Consider the following 19,738-nt stretch of genomic DNA (forward strand, 5'->3'; position numbering starts at 1 on the left):
AACCTGAATGCAGAAAATCGTTGTTTGGTTACGAACATTTGTACTAATGAAAATTTTCAAGTCTTGGTTTGGTCTTGGTTGCTTGCTGGCTTAGGCAGTTGACATTAGAAAAAATATTTTTGGTAGCAACATTAGCTGGGGTGATCAATGTATTTTTATTTTCTTTTGGTTTTTGTTCACCCCCCACATTAACGGTCATTTTCGAACTGCCTACATTTGCCGGAATAAGGTTCGAACTACCTATAACCTGTGCATATATTGACCGGGTATGCAGAGGAGTAGAAAAATTGGGCGGTACAACGCTTGGAGAATTTTGTTTTGATTGTGAAATTGGATTTTGTTTACCCTTCCTTGTCTTAACAATTGCTAAACGGAGTTGGCCTTGATAAAAATTTGACATGTGGTTGCCGTTACAATTCGCACAGCGAAAATTTTTATTCTCTTCCACAGGACATGTGTCCTTTTTGTGAGAAGAGTCTCCACAAATGAGGCATTTTTGGTCCATGTTACAGAATTTTGAACCATGGCCATAACGTTGGCAAATACGACATTGGGTGATATGCTTTTCATCTCCGCCAAACTTTCGATATAATGCCCATTTCACTCGCACATTATAGATAGCATTCCAGCTCTCTGACTGTTTTCGCCTCGTGATTTTTGTTTCATTAGAATCACTTGGGTAGGGGCTATGACAAGTATTTCTGTTAAAGTAAGTTTGATATCATCAACGGTTTGTTCGTTGGTGAGACGTTTCAATACGACTTGAACGGCTTGGCGCTCTTAGTGTAATATGTAAAAAAATTATACATCTTTTCAGTTAAATACTGACTAAGACGATTCCAATTTTTCAATGTTTGGGCTAGTAAGCGGCATTCGCCTCTTTGGTTAATTTGATAGGTAACTTTGACGTCGGAGAGATACGTTGAAAGTTCCTTTCGAAAATTCAGAAGCAATGGTTACTACAATAGGTGGAACTTTCTCCTTTTTTAGAGAAATTTCATTTTGAATGGTTTTATTTTCGAACATTTCAATTTCGCCGGCTCAGGCAGAATCTATTAAATAAAAATAAGTTGGTGTCTGTATAACGGCGCTTCACTCCAAATAGAATCAACGGATTTGAATGATTCTTTTTGTGTTTGTTTTGTCTTGATCTCCGACGAGTTAATAAGCCATAAAAATAACAATAATCAACTGATAAAGTTTAAAAAAAAATGAAATACATTTTCGCCTTTTCCCGCCTTTTACTCCAAAAACAACGTCATTAGATTACTATGATTGCAGGCTATGAGCGGTAGACAAGCTGTTGTAGCGTCGTTATTGAGGCGTCGTTGTTGAGTAAACAAGCACCTGTTAATGATTCACATATAAAGTGATATTCGTTTTCGCTGCCTACTACACCTTTTCTATGCAAAAGCGCTATAGCGTGGTAGCAGCAAACTCGACATACATGTGAATACTCTCAACGTGGCTTTGATTTTATTCAAGGGCATATACTTGATAATGTAAATTAATTTTCTGGCTTATTTGAGCAAAGTTGCATATAATCGTTTTATATAGCTGATAAATGAAAAAAAAAAAAAAAAACAAAAATAACACTACATGTGCGATGATTTAATTTACCATTGCTCGGATCTAATCAATCTGTTCAATTTCCACTAAAATGCACACTGACTTAGATCATTGACATTTGCTCATGCTGCAATGATTCTGTTAGCTGGTAAAAGAAACGTGTAGTTTTCGCTTCTCAAAAAACATTGATTTCTGTTTATGTTTCGTTAAATTCATTCTATTGCATTCCTACAAAATCTCTGGATTTACAATTAATTGTTGAATGTTGAATTGAAAACTATAATGTTGCGAAGTGTCAATTGCACTGTGCTTAGGCAGCAGATCTACCTCAGAAAGCAGATGAAATGTTGATGTCATTGAAGCGAAAATTTCGAAGCTCCGTGTACCTACCAATTTGCCATTTAATTTCAAACGTCTGTATGTACCTTCGCGCTCCGCAGTTGGGTGATATTCGATAATGCCCAAAGCCCTGATAACTGGTGGCATTAAACCTAAAACATGCATATTCTTGCATAAACAGCATTATGTCCCATGGTCACGTGAAAAACAATTGGTATCATGTATGTTTGAAAAAAAAAAGATACCCGAAAAATGGTTGGCCACTAGGTTTTGCGAGAATTTTTGTTCAGGACAAAACTATATTGTCACTATGCCATGGCAATAACGAAAATCAACTGGAAAAGTTATAAAACGTTTAAAACCAACCCTTGATATTTCCCGCCCTTCTATGATTCTGAGAGATTTTCTGTGAGTTTTAGTGAGTAACGATTTTTTGTTGCCTTTGATCGGAAAAATTCGAAACAAGTTTTCATCACCGGGGCGTACTTAAACGATGGCCTTCATTTTTTTTAATATTTTATGGAATAGTTCTATGCTATTTTCGTATTGGTTTCTGTTGATGCCACTCAAATTCAACGCCGGTTTCTGTTAATTTGTGCTGTGACTGTTTTTCAAGAAAGAAGAAGACACTGTCGGTACGTAATAAACATAATAGATTAAAAATTATAATGTGTTTTTGCAAGAATTCTGAGGAGTATTCATACTGGTTCCAGTTGGTTTCGATAAATTTTCTTCCACATGTAGAGGGAATGCTTCCTAACGAAGATGCCGCTAAGGGTATTTTATAAAAGGAATGTTCCCTACTCTACATGCTCAAACTGATTCTTGCATATCTTCCAGTTGACTTTGACAAATTTCTGCTGTGGTCGAAGCGTTTTTTGTTCAGATGAAGTTGTTGTAAGTGAAATGTTCAAGTACTTAACATGCCGTTGAATTAAAATTAAATTCGTTGTTTTTGTGCCAGTTTTTAAGACACGTTAAGACACGAGTAGTAGTAGGTCAATAAAAGTGTCAGGCTCCGCAACACTGAAGATAGAATATTAAAAAGTCAGGAAATATACGAGTCCCGAAGGGAAGTTGATCGGTTAAGAACAAGACGAGCTCGAAATGCACGACGTTCGACACCCCATATATCTTAAAATCGTCAGTTACACACTTAGTTTCCATAGTATTTAAACGAGTCTTGAACAAAAGAAAAATAAAGTATAATAACTTAAACACTCAATTGAGAGAAAAATGCTTATCAAATATTTTCAAATACTACTACTTTATAGATTCAAGGTCAAATTTACCACCGAACAGATGCATTGCTGCCACTACCCGATGGCAAATGTCCTTGAAGCAACAATTCTGACAGGAAACTACAAAGGAGAAGTCGTAATAATCCCGCGTAACTCGATTACTCCTACCGATTTGCCGTTAAGTTTTAAATGTTTTCAATTTTCCGTGCGTCGCGCATTCGCGATGACTATTGATAGAACCCAAGGACAGTCACTGAAAATTTGTGGCGTAAACTCCGAGTATTCATGCTTCTCACATGGACAGCTCTATGTCGCATACTCACGTGACCCTGACCCCGACATTGTGGAATATATAGAATTTAGTGGCTAGGATCGCCTTGACCACTTTCACATGTTTCGTATATTCCGAATTTTAAGCTTGAATTATTTAGAATTCTGAAGTTTTTTATAAAATCTGTTCCAGTGAGATTGGCCAGGCAGAAGGGTATTACTATATTTGCATTGAGCCAAGCTTTTGAATAATTGAAAAAATAATGTAACAATTTCCTTCAGAATATTTGAAAGAATGACTGTTTATTTTTAGAAATGTATTGAAATGATTCGATTATGGTTGAAAGGTGCTTCATAATGTTCAATGAAATAAAAACGTAGAATTTTACGAGCGCAGGATTGAAAAAAAAAAACTAAAAACAAATCAGAGCCAAAACATATCGTAGGTATGTTTTTTAGCAGCAGTTAGATATTTCAGTTTTTGCAATACAAGAGTCAATAAAACTCAAGGCGGCGGTACGAAGTTTGCCGGGTCAGCTAGTATCAAATAAATTTTCACTGCAAAAACTAGTGTCAAAAAGAGATGCTTTCTTTTCCTCCTCGTAGCGATGCGTTGTTTCTTTTTTCGCCCTGCCATTTCAGGTGATACGAAAAAAGTCAAATTGCAAATAGGTAGTATTGGGAAAGACTGATGTAAGTTTACTTTCAGGTAATTTTTTAAAGAACGCATTGACAAAACACAAACTTTGAAGCTATATGTAGTCAAAGACCAGTCCATAAGCAACCGAAAATACGTCTGACCTGTCGGGCAGCTCAAGACGTACTTCAGAATAGCAGACATTTTGATGTTTTAGAAACTGATTTGATCCGCTGCACAAATGATAAAAAAGTGTTGAAAAAAATGTATCATTTTGATGATATTGTATTTTAGTGGTTGAGCAAAATCATACAATTGATTATGATAATTCTTTTACACACAAAAGTTCGAGCCTGCCTAATTATTGGGTTTTTCCAATTTGCACAAGATTTGGTCTAATTTCGCACAGACAACGAAATCTTTTTCTACATGCAAAGTTAAGCTAATTTACTGTTATGAATACTGAATTAAATTTGGACAATTTAAGGACACATGGAAAAGGTTTATTTCATAAAATTATTCAAATTTAATTTAGTATTTTTAATAGTTTTTGGAAGATAAATATCGATTGAATAAATATCTGCTGTGGAGTAGCTTCTGTACTTGCAATAATGATAAAAATCCAAATTATGAAACAAAAAACAACGATGAAATCAATGTTTAGCGTCTTCAGGGATACTTACTTCCACAGAATACGCCAAAAACACCCGAAATTACTGCCGTTCGGTACTTCAGCTGAATACGAGATGGTCATTTCGGTGCTGCGTTACTGCTATTGTAAGATTTATATTCTCGTTTTCTTTTCGGTTAGCCCTTGCCAACGATCGATTCCACCGCACAATTGCACTTCACTAAAATAATTGATGAACACGGCCGCTACTTCAGTGTGACGTTCCTGCTGTCACGCGTACGTGTTGTTTCAGCTTACTTTTTTTCTTGACACCCGGTCGCAGCTCACTAATGCAAAACAGCGCTGTTTCAAGCCTCAAGCTGCTTTAAATATTTATTTTCAGCAGACATGAAAAAATTTCACTTCATCACAGCATGACCACTTGCTGGCGTTGGTTTTGCATGTTGATTATGGTGTGGTATGGTGCCTGTTCGGAGCCGATTTTCTTCATCGCGGAATGCCACTTATTGGCACAGCCACGGGGATCAACGATGACGTTGGAACTCTGGACGACGATGTTCAACTTTTTTATTCACCGTATTGGACTAATGGTAACTTCACGATGTTTCATCTTTTTAGCTAACATTCAAAGAAAAAAAAATTGACGGTGGTTTTGCTTCTTGACGTTATTTTTTTTTTTTTTTGGCACGTGATTTTTTACGGCACACAATGATGGATGATCACTTCATAATTATGCTGGGCACACCTTTTCATCACTCTATTTGCTTAGGGAAGAAAGACACTCTTGAACTTTGTTTGTCCCAGTGACTATTATCACATTTATCACAATTGATGGCATTTGAAATGACACTAACAACAGGTTGTGCAAAATCTATGAAAGAGAAAACAAAAAATTGAATTATAAATAGTGTTGTTTCATCTGTTAGTTCATGTATATACTGTAAATATTGTCATTTTTTGTCTTCATTATTTTTAAATAGATATAGTATCGTAGTTTGAAACTGGTTTGATAACACTTTATGTAAAAAACCTAGGTTCCAACAGTCCGTGGTCCGAACCTGGCCTTGCTGTTTTTATTGGACATAGACTTTGCTATCAACTATCAGTATACAGGGTAATTACGAGCTTAGCACTACGATCCTATTACAATAAGGCCAGGATTCGAAGAAACAATGACTGACTTGTTAGACCAACATCGTATCTCGAGACCAGCTAGAAAGCTACCGATCAGGTATATTTATTTGTTTTTCATGGAGTTGCACGATCTTTTGTAAACCTTTCTAAGCTATACAAAAAACGCAAACATAGGTATGTAAATTACAAAACGCTAATCAGATTTGTAGTCTTCCCAAGCAACCAGAAGTTCGAATTTCACTTAACACACGAACTTAGAAGTTCACATAAGGTTCAGATTTGGTTCCGTGGAACTTTCTTGCTGAACAACAGGACACATTACTCACAAACCGAACTTCATTCTAAATAAAGTACCGTCAACACCTGAAAGCAACTTGAAAGTTCATGAGAAGCTGCTTGTTCCCCTTTATTGGAACCTTAAAGTTCACATAAAGTTCATACGTGAACTTCACAAACCATCGGAAATTAAAGTTCGGTTAGCATTTTATCTGTACTTTTAATCAGCACGAAAGTTCAGGAGTAGTCTATGTCGTACTTCATTTCTACTTTAAAGTTTATGATAAGTCCCGACTCGGCTTTGGCGAAAGTTTGCTCCAGGATTAGTGATCAAAAATGAGTTTTTCAAAAACAATAAAGAGAAGTGGATTATTTTATTATCATCGGATTTTTTTTATCTAAATAAACGGCAAAAGGAAAACAAAGCTATAATTCCAATAGGTAATATTAGGGTGTTTAAAGGCTTTCTCTATCTAAACACTTTCTTTTGTTACCTTACAGGAAATCAATTATGAATTCAGATTTTAAGAATGTGCAGATCAACAGAAAAATTAAACCGGGTGTAAGCTGTGAATTCCCGTTAGACACTTGTTTGCACGTGATGCTTTTATTTCTGAGCATTTTGTCCAAATCATGAGTGTTTTTTTCGTTCGGCCACAGCATGATGTTGCCGGTTCTGGAGGTTGAATCCATTTCTCGGACACCACTGAGAGTTTTCGACTACGGCAAACAGCATATCTATTATTCTAAAAAGTTTTTATCGATCTAGATCATTTATCATATTCTGTATATACTGCTTACCAGAATAAATTTGCAATAAAGGAAAATATTGCGTACACAAACTTTTTCAATTACATTACCAACGAACAGCAGTGAGATCAAAACAAACTAGAGACCTGTCAGACTTGAGTTCATATTGCGTTCTGCGTGTACTTTTTCTGAACTTGAAAGTTCGTAAAAAGTTCCGCGTCAGCCTTTTCTGAACTTCCTAGTTCGCATGAGGATCCGCCTGTACTTTATCTGAACTTTCAAGCTGAAAGAGAGACCCGGTATGTTCCTATGTCATGCTCGTATAGGTAACGAAGAGAAATCAGCACATCGAGTAAAATCGATGCTGATCTCATATAGCGGGAACGAAGCAGTGGTATGAATGTAGGCTTCAAAGAGGGAGGACTCGAGTTCGAAGCTTGTGTAGTAAGTTGCAAAAAAATATGAAATTTAATAATCAATGGAGCCAGGCCATTATTCTTCTGATCTAGATTTCTTCAGTAAATGATTATCATGGGATTTATACCAACACGAGTAATGATTGGAGAGAATTGAAAAAGTGCAAATTGATTTTTATTTTAAGTTTTTTGAAGTTTTCTTTTCAAGCTGAATAGCGCTATGTTCAGCGACCTATCCGAACTTGATGTGAACTTTCTAGTTCGATTTAGAAGCTGCCTTGCATGCTACTCGTAGTTTATTCAACAAATGCGAACTTGAAAGTACGGTTAATTACTTAAAAATTGAGCTGAATAGAATTTTATTCATGATCGTTAGATTGGCTGATTAGTCTATGAATTCTACTTTTATCCGAACTTTTGGTTACTTGGGTTTCTTGTTTCGAGGAACAGAATAAAAACACGACAACTTACGTTATCTTACAGAAGTTTCTATAATATGTTTTTATGATTGCTCTATACTGCCGGTACCCGCATAACTGTCCCATACTGATTTTTGTCACTTTTGAGCTATCATCGGGAATCGACCTAATTGTTATCATATTTTCTGGAAAAAAATTAAAATTGATACATTTGTATGGAAAAACATGGAAAAAATACCAAGTTGTTTTTGTCCCATATTGAAAGTACCCGCAGTGGGACTGTACCCACTGCACAGTGGTGCAAACTGCAAACATATAATTTTGCTCCAGAATAGTGTATATCGGATTATTTTAGGCATATAGAAGTATGTCATTTAGTTAACTAGACTAATGTTGTTTTTTTGTAGTACAATCTACGTTGCCAATGATACTGCCGGTTGCTGGTTGAATTTATATGTGATGGGACAAAATATACGAGTACTTTTGGAATGTACCCGCATATTTTGTCCCATTTTATCTTTTTTTCAAGTTATATAACGTAAAACCAATTTCATCCATGGTTTTGGTTCTCAACGATAAACTTGTTATGGGACAGTTATCCGGGTACCGGCAGTATTATTAATATTGTTGAGAATGCTCCAATCTGGGAAATGTACGCCAACCTGAAGCTTTTTTGAGTTTGTCAAGTAAAACCAGATTAACCTATCTAAATAAGTAAAATTTACTTTCGAAGACTACATGTAACAATCTTCGACTAACTTTAAACCTCTTTTCATAATCTTATGGTTTTGAATTAAACTCTGTTAGTAACTATTTTGAATAGCAAGCCAGTAATTCAAGTACTCTGAAACTGAATAATTATGGCGAAGATATTCGAACTGATCCGGTTAGGCAATGCAAGACAAGAGAACAGAATCGACAAATCAATGCCTACGTATTTCGAATTCAATATCTGTAACTAAAAATTACAACAAACTGATCCGATTGATTACTGAATTGACGCATCGACATCAGATTGTTAAAAAAAAAAAAAAACTATCGAAAAAATCATTGACGGCCAGTCGTCAGCTGATGAACTTCGTTAGAGTGCAATCTCACGTACATGCCGGAGGTCTAATTCACACACAATCAAAAAAAAAACTTTGTGATGTTCTAAACTCAGCTGACTCGGTTTCCACAATGTAGCATTTCAAGGTGCAAGGGCATTTTCAATGTGCTTACCTGCAACTTATTATTCAACGTCCACTTTGTTCAGTGTCGCACTTGCTACTTGGCTGGTGCTACTTTGTCCTAGCTTGTTTGCATAAAAATTTGTGGCATGAGCATTTTTTTTTCTCCAAACCTCGTTTGTGCTATGAATCATTTGAATCTATATGTTTATTTAATGATTTCACCGTACTCCCTTCAGTCTTGGATGCGACCCTGCATGTATTGTTGGCTTAGCTCAATTACATACGTATGTGGCACAGGGCTTATCTAGACCTTTTAAATGTACACGAGACATTCATCAGTTTATTTCTTCCCATCACATCATAGCTGTTGAGTAGTTTGTTTAACTAGTAGGTAGCTACTTGAAAATCCACACTCGCTAGCAGTTCAGAGAGTGTTCATGAAACGGAAGAACGCACGATGATTTGTGGAAATTAGGTCTCATGCATAGAATGATAAACTAGCGAAAATGAGTACGTGAGAACGTTGAACACTATTCGAATTTTTGACGTCAAAAGATTCCGCCAACAAGTTGTTTTGATATAAGTTATTGATTGCTATTAGATGACCGCATCCGAGTGAAACAGGTTTTTGGGTAAATACCGCTCCGACGAGAAGTAAAGTTGGGCAAAGAGCGAATATTTTTGCATTTTTCCAGTTACTCAACCAACTCGAATGACAAATGCGCGATTCTTTTCACTCGCAGAGATACTTATCATCTGGCGTAGTCATTGTGGCGTGGCTGCTAAGGTGGCGTATTAAACAATGAAAAATAGCCCCTTTCGGGATGTGACATATGGGCTTAATTATGAATAAATACGTTGTGGTGCGGCAGTCACGTTTCAGTAGGAAATATTAATTACTAATAAGTTGATTACACTACGAACTACGTGGTTAATAAACATGAACGAAGGTCACGAATTGCAGATTTTCGCGCGGCTAATACGTTTGAACTGTTGCTCAGACATGAATGGAAGCGATCAATTGTAGATAGGGAAGTAACGGTGGAATTTCCCAGCCGCTGGGAATATTCGTGTTTCATTCATTCTTACTATCATTTTGGCGGCGGATCCCGGAACTTGGTTAAATACTTTGACGTTTAGTGTAAGATTATTTTGTATATCTCAATAATACAGTCCTATTATGTATAAATAAATAATATAATTCAGTCTGACATGTAAGTTTGGATATTAGAGCACCCTCATGAATATTATAGTTTAAGTAAACTGAATTTATCATTTCGCAAATAGAAAACAAGTAACTGAATCCTGTCAGAATTTTCGTTTTATCCATTGGATTACGAAATTTATAATTGGTAACTTTTTACTCTGACACGCTGTAATTATTCATACGTGTGATGTAAAGTGTGACACACAGAAGATTTTTCTGATTTTTTTTTATTTCTGCTGTCGGGAAACATTGATCCTAAACCAGCTGGATTGTGAGCAGATCATTTTGACCCTACAATCAACAACATCATTTTTGGAGTCATCAGGCCACCAGTAAGAATGGCAGAGACGCCACGGATCTAAATCTTTGTCTTAGTAGTCCTCATGCTGATGTAAGTGATTTCGTTCTAGTTTTTTTTTCTAAGGTATCTAGTTTCGCTTTTGTCAAGGAATTTTGAAAAATACAGGGTGTCACCGAGAAAGTGATACACACACTTGAGTGCCTCCTTCATGTTGGGAAGCCTACCCTGTCAATCACCTGTGTTTGTTTTGATTGCGACACATGTTTATTGTTTCTTTTGAAGTGATCAAGGTAGCGTTTCACTATTTTTGTGGCAAAAATGGCAATGGATTCCAGTGAAGAACAAATCAAGATTTTGTATGTTGCTGGAATGAGCAACATACAGATCAGAAGGAAACTAATATCGATATACAAATTATCGAAGGAATGAATGAAATTTCTTCATCAAAAGTTGAAAGTTTATGAAGCATTTGAGCGACTAATATATGGAGTTAGTCTACGGCACACATGGTTGGTAAATGACAGGACACGAGTAACTTGATACCCTAATGTGGCCAACTGGGATACGAGTAACCTTATCAGAGATCGGGTGACCAACCCCCAGTGGAAACTTTGGTCGTATGCTGACTGGGACTGGGGGGTTGTAGGCGGCTGTGCGACATGTTAGGGGTTGCGTACAACAGCGTCTGACCCAGAGTGGGCGGCTGAGTCATTGATTGCTGTATTCAGCTAGCACCTTACACCTTAGATGCTATTAGCAGGATGTAGATATCGCGACTCTGATAAGGTAGCATACCGAAACCTTTCCTAACCATGATTGACGAAATTAGAAATATGGAACGGAACAATCGGAAAAGACCTAGGCTACGAACAAGGAAATAGAAACCGGCAAACGATTGGAAATTGGGTGCTTGGAACGTTCGATTTCTCAATGAACCAGCGCGAGCTGGTATTGCTTGAGAATGAAATCGGCAAGAAGTCGAAATTCAGAAGATTCGATGGCCAACTGCCAGAGATAGGGAATTCCGTGTAGTAGACCCTATTGCACACACCTCTTTCAAATATCACATTTACTACAGTGATGGTAAAACAGCGGAACGGTTCCGTAATGCTGGGAAATCAGAAAACAGAAGTCATCCGGTGGAAGTCCACAGATGACCCTCTGTGCGTGTTGAGGATAAAGAATAAATTCTTCAACTACAGTTTAATCAACAACTACGCACCGACAAACGACAAATCCGATCACGTCAAAGATGAATTCTATGAAACGCTTGAAAGAACCTATGACGAGTGCCCAAAACACGACGTAAAAGTCGTCATCGGAGATACAAACGCACAGGTTGAGAGGGAGGAAATCTTCCGTCCGATCATAGGAATAGTATAGCCTATAAAAACTGCGAGAGAGGTGGTAGGAACGACGCGTGGAAGACAGCGTAACGGCTGGTTTGATGGTGAGTGCTAGAGAACGACGGACGAGAAGAACCGTGCCAGGAATAGAACGAGAAACAGGAAAGCAAGAACTGCCGAAAATAGAGTCCACAACTAGAGACAACTTCGCTAGAAACGACGTACGGAGCTTCTATAGAACAGTCAACAGATTTAGCAGAAGGATAATCCGGCGCTATTGAATGGTGAAATGCAAGATGAGCATAACCAGGAACAGTATGAAGATTATGAGCGAAGAACAAGCTGTGGAGCCACCAACACATGAGGAGGTTGAAAAGGCGATTAGTGAGCTGAAAAACAGCTAGGCCGCTGTGAAGGATGGTATCCCAGCTAAACTTCTGAAAGTGAGATACGAGCTGCTGTACAATGCGATCCATCAGAAAGAATCTAGGCGGATGAACAAATGCTGAACAACTGGCTAGAGGGCCTTATATACCCAATCTACTAGAAGATCCATCGACTGGTTCGTTGCAACTATCAAGGCATTACGTTACTCAACTCTGCATACAAAGTGCTCTCCCGTATCCCGTTCTTCAGATTGAAACCGTTAACCAAATCCCTTGTCGGCGGATACCAGGCTTATTTTTGGCAGGAGCGTTCTACGATGGATCAAATTTTCACCCTGCGACAGATTCTCGATAAGTTTCGGGAGAATAACTTGTAGACTCACCATCTGTTTGCTACAGATTTTGCTGGAGCACGGGTTTTCGACGAAACTTTTTAAGCTGGGCCGTATGACGTTTGTGGAATCGAAATCATGTGTGCAGATAACTGGCGAAACATCAGTTGCGTTCGAAACGTTAGATGGACTGAAGCAGCGGGGTGCGCTCTTAAACCTTCTTTTCAACATCGCCCTTGAAGGTGTAATACGAAAAGCAAACGTGCAAAGAAACAGTACGATCCTCACGAAATCTCACATGCTTCTTGCTTTGCGGATGACATTGATATCATCATAAGATATCGATCATAAGAGCGTGGACGAGGTCTACAAGCCTTTGAGGAGGGAAGCAGCGAAGTTTGGACTCAGCATACCAAAAAATTACATGTATGCTGGCAGGGAGCGTGGGAGCTCCGGTGGTGTTGGTGCTCAAGCAAAGATTGATGAGAAACGTTTATCATGGTACGTTTGTGGCATGTGATAACGATATGAGCCATGAAGTGAAACAACTGCAACTTATGCCTTCTACGGACAACGCTAAGGTTCCGTAGTTTGCAAACTTGTACAAAACTAGCGCTGTATAGGACGATGATCCTCCCGGTGGCCCTTTACGACCATGAATTGTAGGAAGCTTATCTACAAGTGCTTTGAGTTTTTAAGCATAGAGTTCTGCGATCGATACTTGGCGGTAAATTGGAAGATGGAGGGTGGTGCAGGCGAATGAATCACGAGTTGTACCAGGTATAAAAACGTGGTGTTTTAGTGAAGGTAATACAGCTTGGCAGGCTTTGATGGGCTGGACTTGTAGCTAGCATGTCTGACGAGAGAGCGCCAATACTATTTTCAGCAACCAGGAAGCGCCCGTTGACTCCGTGGTAGTTCGCACTCGATGGATGTGCACGGTTAGAGAAGATTTGCTGGTGTGCGAGGTGACTGGAGAACGGCTGCCCAAGACAAATGAAGCTGAATATCTTTTATTCGTTCGGCCCTTGTCCAGTAGACGGTCAGTCGGCCAACAAAGAAAGTAAAGTAAAGTAAGTTACGACACATCTTTGAAGCTGCGAATAAAACTTTGTGAATCACGTAGTTTTATTTTTATATTGGAAATCTCTCATCTATTTACGAATTTCATAGTTACCTACATAGAAATAGTTTTCAGCCCCGATGTTGTTACAGAAATTTTTTTTCGTGAAAAGAACTTCACATTAATACTAGTCAAAGACATTTAATTATCCATAATTCAGTTTTTTCGCTTTTTTTTCGCTTCAGAAAATCTCCTGGTGTCGGCTAGGATTGAATCTAGACCAGTTGGGTTGGTTGTGAGTGGATCACGCCACCCCACAACCATCGACACCTATGTCGGCGTTGGGATTTGAACCCAGGCGTCGAGCGTGGTTGGCGGAGACATTACCAACCACGCTAGGCCCCCGCCTCCATAATTCAGTTGATAATATTCGGCATATATATATATATATATATATATATATATATATATATATATATTTATATATATATATATGTATATATATATATATATATATATATATATATATATATATATATATATATATATATATATATATATATATATATATATATATATATATATATATATATATATATATATATATATATATATATATATATATATATATATATATATATATATATATATATATATATATATATATATATATATATATATATATATATATATATATATATATATATATATATATATATATGAGTTATATAGATTAGTGAAAGTTCTTAGTTAAATACTTAGTTGGAGCTGATCTACGAGTCTTAATAAGGTTGCTGAATTATACAACGATTGACATTTTAGTCAACCTAAGATTGTACCACTTTATCTTTTTCAGTGGGCCAAGAAATATTTGTATCGTTGTTGTTTGTTGTATTAAAGAGGCCAATCTGCGAGAAAAATCTGAAATTACAGGGTTATAAAACGATTGACAATTTTCATCAACTCTGTCACAACTTGTTCGTATCGTTAAAACCTGTTTTTGCCTTACGCAATTAAATTAAAGTTGATCGTCCAGTGATGCTGGGTTATTTTTTGTGAATTAGTTTAAAATGCAGGTGAAATTAATCGCAAAGATCTATTAACCTGCACGTTCGATATAATTTTCTCCACTCTCAGTATACATTTTGTACAGTTCCACCAGTATTTCCAAAAGTACAATTTTTATAATTATTACAACCATGTAAAATTAGTTTCAGACCCCCAGAATTCCCCTGAATATTGTCATTATGGCCTACCTCCACATGGAGTGCGTGCACAGTAGATCAGTTCCGAACAAATATACCTAACAAAAAGTGACAGTTCATCGGCCTAAAACTGCAGTAGACAAGCGCAAATGCTGGCGGCTTTAGCCGGGCAGAAAATTTAGCTCATCGTGCACCAGCAAGCAGCATTCAAGCCCCCTTGTGAAGTGTGTTCAATGGGGGTGGCGTTAATCACGAGGTGCTCTATTATGCTAACGCAATTATCGTGAATTACTATCTGCTGGTTCGCTCCCCCAGACACAGGGTAGTTATACATCAGCCCAAATATACCGATATAATAAAAAAACCTGAATGGCGGTGCCGGGTTTCGAGGTTTTTGTTTTGCTCTTTCTTTGCACATATTCTCGCCATAGCGGATGGTTTGTTTGAATAATTTTTTTTTATTGCGCAAACTTTTGCTTTCATTGGATTTCTCATTTGTTTCTTAAATGGCTGGATCATGCGACTGGTGTATGTTTCCGGGGTCTAGCTTTTTAATGTATTAAACAAAAGTGATCATAGGTGTAATGTCTAAGAATACTTGTTTGTAAGTAATACTTTTATTATGTTATCTACCTGAGTTTCAAAATAGCATTGCATCTAACGAAAGTGGTAATAAAATGTGCATATTTATTAACTTCAATTAATGTTCTTACTCGAATAACCACTTATTTTATAAGTGCATTGATTCATAGTCTTTCCACGTGGCAGCTGACAAGGTTCTCCGGTGCCGCGCACGATTTGAAAATCTCAGTTATCACGTCACCATAAGGCTTTTATGACATTCCATAAAACTAACAGCAAACAGCTATAAAATGGAAAATGAGACGTCCGTGCTGTGGCTAACTTCTTAGTAAACGTTCAATAGAGCACGCACCGAAGTTGGAAGTTTTTTCTTCATACCTGTAGGTACGAATCTGTTGAGAGCTCAGATGGTTATTGCAGTAATCGAAGTGTAGCACCTGTGCTTTTGGACACCATTTGGGCGGATATTCGCTAATGAAATTCGAACGTTCACATCCTTACAGATCTCTCAGTACGAAGTCAACTATGCATAATGGAAATGATCGTCGGTTCTGATAACTGGTCGCATGTTATGTGGCAGCGACTAAAGTAAGAACTAAGATATCTAGTTCAATTAAAAGGCAGTACAACTTGTTCATTGTTGGTTTCAATTGAAGAGATAATACTTCAAGAATAACTACGAGATACTTCGTTTCGTAATAGAGACATACAATGAACATAGCAATTCACTCAAACTTTGTTGGCTGTAGTTCGAAAAATTGTAAAATTTATATTTTTACAAAAAAACTAATAATTATAAACCAACTTGAAATCTTGTTCGGAAGAGGTTTTATCAATATAATTTATATAGAGGAAGACGCAAAACCAACAGCTTAGAATGTTTATTACCCGATTAAAGTGAAATTGCCATAAAAGTGCTTGAAAAAAGTAAGTGCTAGAAAAAGCTTCAGAAGCTTATACAGTGTAGCACACAAAAAAAGGTACACATGCACCAAAGTGGGACGCCATTTGTAATACACATCAGACAACCGATGTTGGACACCAACACACTTAACAATAGAACGATTATCCTTTCTACTCCTTGAAAAAGGTGAAATAAAGTCACCGAAACTGTCGGAATAAGAAAAAACAAATCGTTTTTGCTAGTATACTCGGACTGATTAAGCCGATAAACCCATCAAACTAACCGTTTCAGTCGTCATATAAACAAATTATTTGAGATGGTTAAATTTGAAATGCATTTAATTTGAATTCAGAACAAGTTTATACTTTTTGAAAAGATAATACTAGGAAAAATAATTTGTGATTTTCTATTGGAAATCAACCGTTTCACAGGTCTTAGATCTTCATTATAATTTCCCCTGAAGCCAGCAGCATGATGTCAGTTGTCGATTGCCACAAAATCGCGATCCTCTCTGTTATCTAACAGCGCAGCTTTCCGCTACGTGATTACTGCTTTAAGCCAGACCAAGACAATAAATGTGTAGGATATTGCGAGGGATTTTGTGTCTGCCTTTTGGCGATTTATTCAACTTAAGGCATTCAGTTATGATTGCGGTGTGAGCAGGTGGACAATGGATTTCTTCTTTGGTATTTAATTGGCTTTCAAAAAAGAAGGAACGACATTCGAATCGGCTAAAGTTGAGCACTGCAAGGCGATGAAACATTTTGTTGAATAATTGGCAAAAAATACCCTAGTGTACCAACACGTATTTGATAGAATAAAAAATATGCTGCTTTAACAGAAAACTTATTAAAAATTTCGCTTTTTTCTGTCACAACTGTTTATATCCACGTTCACAGCATTTTCACATAGAATTAGTTAATAATAATAAATGCCTATTAACTGTTGTTGTTACTAAGTGTAATTGCCGGGAATTTTTTGAACATACGGTAGAATTCGAATATATGCTAGAATATGAAATAAAAATCTCTTTTCTATATTTAGAAAATGTCCGGATGAAATAAAAGCAGAGCACACAAATGTATCAAATCGGTTGTGAGCGCCGACATTGGCCAGCATCTCCCCATCCTATATAAACTTCCTGCGGTTCCAGAGCGCCTCGTCAGTGATGGTTTGGGAACCGTATGCAAGTGTTTATCCAGAAAAACGTGAAAATCAACGCCGCGTACTATAAGATCAAGATTCTGGAGTAGGTTGTGGCCGCGGATTATCAGGACCTCTAGGGGGGTCAGGATCATTACGTCTTCCAACAGGACGGCGCATCGGCTCACACGGCGAATATCGTCTAGATGTGGTGTGGCGAGAATATGACTGATTTTCGCGATAATACTTTGTGGCTTCTCGAGCTGGGAGCTCACGGGTCCTAATCCTCTGGACTTTCATGTATGGTCGTACATGGACGTTAGGCTGTCCCAATAAAATCGATGTTGAAAAAGTCAAGGTGCTCATGTTATTTATAGCATTTTTGTAGAACATTTCGACTTTCTAAAAGGTCGTTTTCAGGTTGCCCAAACGTGATTCATGAAAAAATGACTTTTTCAAGCGATAAACCAATCCTTTTGCACTTTTTTCAAATCTGTTCGATTCCTAAATTTTTCCATATATATTTTTTTATTTTTGTGGGGTTGTTTTTGAACATTTGGCATGGTTTGGTTCAGCATCACATTCAATTATTTGACTCACAGAGCCCACTGAACATCACAAAAAAAAAGAATTTTCCTTATAATTTTCAGATTAAACCCTTCAAAATACATATAAAATTTTTTTTTGATCAAGAACTGAAATTTTTACTGCGGCGTTTTTACATGTGATGGACAACTCTGCATTTTGTCAAAAATGCCACTAAAGCTCAATATCTCCATTGCACAGTGTTTTATTTTGCCGTTTGTGCGTATAATTTCCTAAATAGTAATTCAAATGTTGATTATAGCCATGAGGTATGTTCGGAGAAGTTTCAGGATATTCAAAAATGCATCTTTTAATGTAGAAAGAAGGGTGATCAATCCACCAACAAGTGAGATAAAAAATTTACTTTTTAATCAGAATAAGATAGACGCAAGGTGTCTTCGACAAAGTTTTTAGTTATCTTGAAACAAGAAACTTTACCGAAGACATCATGTTTCTATCTCTTACACATTACGAGCAACATTGAGTTTTCTATTAGAAGGCACGAAAAATCATAATTTTCGTTCTAACTTTTTCGTAGATTTTTCCAAATTTTGAAACCTTCTACTAAGTTATCAGCCATCCAAAAATGCATTTGTTTTCTGAACATTTTTATTTTTTATCTCCCAAAATAAAACAGTTATTTAACATATTTGTTAAAATGCATAGTTTTCCATCACATAGAAAAATGCCAATATCTCAGCTCCCCGATAAGATATCAAGTATCTTTTTTCATGTAAATTAGCGTGGTAAATCCCGCTTTGCAATGAAAATTTCAGTTCTTGCTCAAAAATTTTTTTTATTTGTGTTTTGAAGGGTTTTATCTAAAAATCATTAGAAAAAAATTTTTTTTTGTGATGTTAAATGGGCTCTGGGAGTCAAAAAACTGAATACAATGCTGAACCAAACCAGTAAAAATATTCAAAAACAACCCCACAAAAATAAAAAAAATGTACGAAAAAATGTAGGAATCGAACAGAATGGAAAAAAGTGCAAAAAAGTGGGTTTGTAGCTTAGAAAAGTTATTTTTTCATAAATCACGTTTGGGCAACCTGAAAACAATTTTTTAGAAAGTCGAAATGTTCTACAAAAATGCTATTTTAGGGCTGAGCACCTTGACTTTTTCAACATCGATTTTTTTTGGGACACCCTAATGGACATGGTCCAATTTGAAAAGCTCATTTCCAAGATCTGAGACGAGATATTGATTGACGGGTGCGTGCCGCGTACGCTTCTTTTGAGGAATGTTTCAAAGCTCGTCATAAGAGGAAGGGGGGGGGGGGTGAATACTTCCAGCTAATATGTCGTAAAGGATATCATTAAATTTTACCCTAATTAAAATAGACTCAGAAAAGAATATCTTGCATTCTTGTGAAACCGGTCTGTCAAGCAACCAGTTCAGCTTTCGGAGTGCCGGTGCCACTGTACAAGATTCTGGAAAAAAACTACTTTCAGAATCGAGTGCTAGTCTACAACATACATGAGGGTCAGAAATGCGTCTCGATTACCGCAGGGATACCGCAAGGTTCCATCCTGCGTCCGGTACTGTGGAATGCGATGTATGACGGTGTGCTGAAGCTGAAGCTTCCACCGGGAGCGGTGATTGTGGGCTTCACAGACGATATAGCTCTAGAGATCTACGGCGAGTCGGTCAGCGAAGTCGAGTTGAAAGCCGCGCTATCCATACGCGTAGTTGAGGATTTAATGCACTCCAGGAAACTGGAGTTAGCGCATCATAAGACAGAGGTCATCGTGGTGAACAACCGCAAATCGGAACAGAAGGCGGCGATCAGTGCCTGTGGATGCACTATCGCCTCGAAGCGATCCTTGGAG

The 19,738-nt window shown here is 37.2% G+C and overlaps 1 protein-coding gene across 3 annotated transcripts in view; it reads right to left on the minus strand.

The window, feature by feature from the left end:
• LOC129724525 (bestrophin-4) overlaps positions 1–19,738 on the minus strand; it is a 46,930-nt gene that overhangs the window by 18,850 nt on the left and 8,342 nt on the right. For all 3 annotated transcript variants that reach the window (XM_055679493.1, XM_055679492.1, XM_055679494.1), the window contains one exon: positions 4,740–5,558. In XM_055679493.1, coding sequence (XP_055535468.1) covers positions 4,740–4,810 — 71 coding nt within the window. In that variant the 5' untranslated portion in view covers positions 4,811–5,558. The remainder of the gene's footprint in view (positions 1–4,739; positions 5,559–19,738) is intronic.

The sequence above is a fragment of the Wyeomyia smithii genome, chromosome 2 (genome assembly GCF_029784165.1).
Source record: "Wyeomyia smithii strain HCP4-BCI-WySm-NY-G18 chromosome 2, ASM2978416v1, whole genome shotgun sequence".
In the NCBI taxonomy this organism is placed as follows: Eukaryota; Metazoa; Arthropoda; class Insecta; order Diptera; family Culicidae; genus Wyeomyia; species Wyeomyia smithii.